The 4,550-nt window shown below is 43.3% G+C and overlaps 2 protein-coding genes across 2 annotated transcripts; both read left to right on the forward strand.

Moving 5' to 3' along the window:
- Window positions 1–278: 278 nt before the first annotated feature.
- On the forward strand, window positions 279–2,042 carry LOC114165653 (serine/arginine repetitive matrix protein 1-like). The gene has a single exon (XM_028050225.1). It carries the CDS (start codon window positions 279–281, stop codon window positions 2,040–2,042), a length of 1,764 nt encoding a protein of 587 aa, XP_027906026.1.
- Window positions 2,043–3,294: 1,252 nt separating this feature from the next.
- Window positions 3,295–4,330, forward strand: LOC114166239 (mitochondrial import inner membrane translocase subunit TIM23-2-like). Its single transcript, XM_028050944.1, has one exon. The coding sequence runs from the start codon at window positions 3,484–3,486 to the stop codon at window positions 4,018–4,020; it is 537 nt and encodes a 178-aa protein (XP_027906745.1). The 5' UTR covers window positions 3,295–3,483; the 3' UTR covers window positions 4,021–4,330.
- Window positions 4,331–4,550: the final 220 nt, after the last annotated feature.

Consider the following 4,550-nt stretch of genomic DNA (forward strand, 5'->3'; position numbering starts at 1 on the left):
AAATGCTCACATGCTTTACCACTGTTTTCTCTGTAACTAGGTTGTCACCATTCACTAAACGACAAACAACACGGTATCGCCAGCAGTTTCTATGCACGTTTTCACGATCCTAACCCCACCAATATTTAACCTAATGAATCAACCAAACCACAGAAAAAGCAGACACAAACCTCACACAAAGCAAAGCAGAAAAGAGCATCATCAATCAAGCAAAGCAAACTTTCAACTTCCACTGCCCCAAAAGACACAAACGTAAAACCACATCGTACTAAGTCATTATGGAACAAGATGGAGACACGTGGACAATGCCGCCGTTCTGGGCGGCGGAGCACCGAGACCGGCGCCGTCTCCGCCGCTCTTACTCTCTTTTACGCACCTCCACGTCCCTCCTCGTACTCTTCCTCGTACTCGCGCTGGTGTTCTCGCTCATCGTAGTTCCGACATTGCACTCGTTCGCTTCCAACATCTTTAAACCTCGTACGGTGAAAAGCAGCTGGGATTTTCTCAACCTCGTGCTTGTGCTCTTCGCCATTGTTTGTGGCTTCCTCGGCAGAAACACCACCCCCGAAACCCTTACCCCGCGTTCTCAGAGAACTTTTTCCAACCCTTCCACGCCGCCACCAACGTGGTACCAGTACGATTACTCTTACGGTCACACTCCTCGTCGATCGTTTAATAGGTTGAGGAGCTTCAGCTCCTACCCCGATCTCCGCCAACCGATCCCCGCCGATGAACGGTTCCGGTTTTATGATGATACTTACCTCCTGCGGCATCGGCACCCGAGGAACGATGCTGAAGAAGAAGAAAAAGAAATAGGAATTGACAATGTCGTCACCGCTTCGCCGCAACAAGGGACGGAGACTGTTCGGAGAAATGTCCACCGTGCGTATCAGGTGGAAACTGTGGAGAAGCATGAAACGGATGATTTAGATGCGAAGATTTCGCAATCGCCGCCGGCGATTCGAACGCAAGTTGTTCGGCGAAATGTCAACCGGTTACATCGATCGGAAGCCGAGGAGAAACACGAAACAAATGATTCAGCAGTGGAGGATATTTCACTATCGACGCCATCTACTCCGCCGCCGGCGACGAGAACGCACGGCACCCGGAGAAACGCCAAGCGAAGTTATCAAGTGGAAACCATCGAGAAACTTGAACTAAAGAATTTAGATTCGCAGAGTTCACAACCGTCGCCGTCGTCTCATCCGCCGCCGAGGATCCGAACGAAGGCTGTTCAACGGAAAGCCAAACAGGAAAGGGATTATTCGGTTGTAAAGAGTACACCGCCGCCACCCCCGCCGCCTCCGCCTCCGCCTCCGCCTCCGGTGGAGGCGAAGACGGGGCAGGGTAAGAAGAAAAGAGGGACTGCTACTATAGAGTTCTTGACATCTTTAAGAGGGAAGAAGAAGAAACCAAGGCAAAGAAGCGTTGACAATTTTGATAGCATTCTGAATTCTGAAGCGTTATTGCCACAACCGCCTGCACCACCACCCCCTCCACCTAAAGTTTTTCAGAACTTATTTTCTTTGAAGAAAGGGAAACACAAAACCACCCACAATGTTGCTGTGGCAACAACAAGGGTATCAAACAAGAGGGAGTCTGGTTCTTCCTCTGGGTTGAAAGATAAAGTGATGATGGCCGGTAATGAGTCACCATTAAACCCTATTCCTCCTCCGCCGCCGCTTCCGCCGTTCAAGTTGCCAGGTTGGAAGTTCCGGGTGCAGGGTGACTATGTTAGGGTTGACAGCATTGGTAGTTCACGTAGTGGATCGCCTGATCTGGATGAAGTTAGTGTGGACACACCAACAACAACTAGTACTCATGATGAAACAAGCCAAGTCAATAGTCCTTTTGCCAAACACGGTGAAGATTCTGCAAATGTGAGTGCACCCTCATTGTTCTGTCCTAGCCCTGATGTTGATACCAAAGCTCACAACTTCATCGAGAGCTTCAGGGCTGGTCTGAGAATGGCCAAGATGAACTCCATGAATGAGAGGCAGGGTATTGGAAGGTCCAATCTTGGGAACTTCACTACCCCATGAATGGTGAAGATGTTATGCTTAGTTTATTTGATTTGTTCAACAGTTTTTTTGTAAGATAATTGTTCACACACACATACACAGGGTTGAAATTCGTATAGAGGAATATAGGACAGTGATTTTTGTGTAAGAAAATTCTGACTTGTAGTTGTTGGAATGGTTTTCTTTGGTTGGAGTTGCTTATGCATTGCATTTGAAAATGGTCAGTTTTGGATGTTGAATTGACTGAAAAAGATTTTGAATGTTATTCCATGCTATTGTACAAAGTTATTCAGTTAATCAATGGACAGTTTTGCGTAATTCATTTTGTAGCTCACTGGATTTGTATTCGGAGTTGATGAATTCAACTGGAGAGAGTGTTTGTTCATGAATTTGGCATCTGCTGCATTTCAGAAATATGAGAAGGAAGAAGTATAATAGTGAGTTCAAATTCATTCCAAGATTTTGGGTGAAGTAGAAAGAAATGTGAAGGAAAGAAAGGAAGAGAGACAGGTAAAGCTTTTGTTCTGTTCTGAGTCCACAATTTTATTTTCTTTCACTCAGAAGCAAGATTTTAAGGTAAATTGGGTTTGATCCTTCTTAATCTACATTATATCGAATGATTAATAATGAACTCAATTATGCATTGCTTCAGATTTTTTTCCTACTTTGTTCATTTGTAATAATTGCTAGAATCGATTGATAGCATCATTATTTTCAAGCGTGAAGGCCAATCAGCGGAGTACTATTAATTGATTTAAATTATTACTACAAATGTTGATTGATTCAATTATTTGTTTTAACCAATTTATAATAATGGTGGAATTGCAATTGCTGAAAAATAAAAAGTAAAATTATTGTAAGAGAGAATTATATATAACGATTTCTGTTAAAGCCTGTCATCTCTCAACATAAACCTTTTTCTCATCTGTTATGCTTAGTGGAAACTGTTTGTTAATAGATTTGCTTAAAAGGAAACTGAATTTAATTAAATACACTGTCATCTTATTGTAAATAATCAATTGTACAAAATGTATTAAATTTTATATGAATTATTTGAAAATTCAAAACCAACATTATGTATATTTACGATATAAAATTAAAGTTATACTCTATTTATAAAATACCAAACTTAACTTTAACGCAATAAATCACAATACACGTTAAACATGATTTTTTAACTAATTATTATTATTCAATTATTAATAGCATTAATATAGATATACTTAAATTCATAAATAATGTTGAATCGTAGAAGTTATCCCGAACCAAATCCACCTCGTTCTGATTCAGAAAAAACCTTTCTGGTTCGAGCCGAAGTCCGGTTCATACTCCAATCGAACCGAATCTAATTGTGCAGATTCTTTAACCGACCGAGTTTTGTTTTGTTTTATGGTTTGAGAACCAATACTTACCAAGGTTCTTGTATTCCTAAACCCTAGCTTCTGCAAAACCCTCTCTCCCCATGTCAGACCCGAAGACCCGGACCCGAACTTACGATCCCTACAAGGATCTCGATGCTCCAATTCGAAACCTCTACCACCTCCCAACCTCGCCGGAGTTCCTCTTCGTCGAAGAGGCCCGCCGCAAGCGCCGCTCCTGGGGCGAGAACCTCACCTTCTACACCGGATGCGGCTACCTAGCCGGAGCCCTCGGCGGTGGCGGCTCAGGACTCGTAGAGGGTGTCAGGGCCTTCGAGTCCGGTGATACAGCGAAGCTCCGAATCAACCGCGTCCTGAACGCGGCGGGACACTCGGGTCGGGTCTGGGGAAACCGGGTCGGGATACTAGGGTTACTCTACGCTGGAATCGAGAGCGGAATCGAGGCAGCGAGAGACGCGGACGACGTATGGAATAGCGTCGCAGCGGGACTCGGCACCGGCGCACTGTACCGGGCGGCGAGAGGGGTGAGATCAGCGGCGGTAGCCGGAGCGGTGGGCGGCGTTGTCGTGGGAATGGCCGTGGCGGGGAAGCAAGCGTTGAAACGATACGTGCCTATATGAAAGAAAGATCATCACGCGGTTAGAGTGCGAAACAGAAACTCTAATATCTTTTAATTATATCAAACTTTGAGGGATAAAGAAATAGCATAGATTACAGAGTTAGAAAATGATTGTAATAGTTATGGCAAATACGGTAGTGTTGATGGTAGTGACTGAGCATCTTTTGCAGGTTGCAGAGTATTGGTTTCATGCCATGTTTTTTCACTTTTACTATGGCTGCGGGTTCTAGTGTGTAATTTCTTGAGTCAACTTGTGATGAATATAGTTTGTGATGCCACTAAAAAAATTTGATTCTTGTGTGTTTCCTTGATCTGCCTCTTTTTATGTGATGGGTTTTACTGGATATGATTTTGAGTGAATACCAAACTTCATTTTAAATGTGGGTTTTTGTGTGACTGAGATATCATATCAGAGTTCATTCTAGTAAATTTCATTGGACTTATGGTACTGCATAAATATCTAGTTTCATCTGTGAGGGATGCGATCGAATTCTTACATATTTTTGATGAATTTTGGTATCTTTGAAGATA

This window comes from Vigna unguiculata, chromosome 10 (assembly GCF_004118075.2).
Source record: "Vigna unguiculata cultivar IT97K-499-35 chromosome 10, ASM411807v1, whole genome shotgun sequence".
NCBI lineage: Eukaryota > Viridiplantae > Streptophyta > Magnoliopsida > Fabales > Fabaceae > Vigna > Vigna unguiculata.

Excerpts from the sequence above, each read along its gene's own strand:
- LOC114165653 (XM_028050225.1), top strand. The coding sequence starts at position 279 with ATGGAACAAGATGGAGACACGTGGACAATGCCGCCGTTCTGGGCGGCG.
- LOC114166239 (XM_028050944.1), top strand. The coding sequence starts at position 3,484 with ATGTCAGACCCGAAGACCCGGACCCGAACTTACGATCCCTACAAGGAT.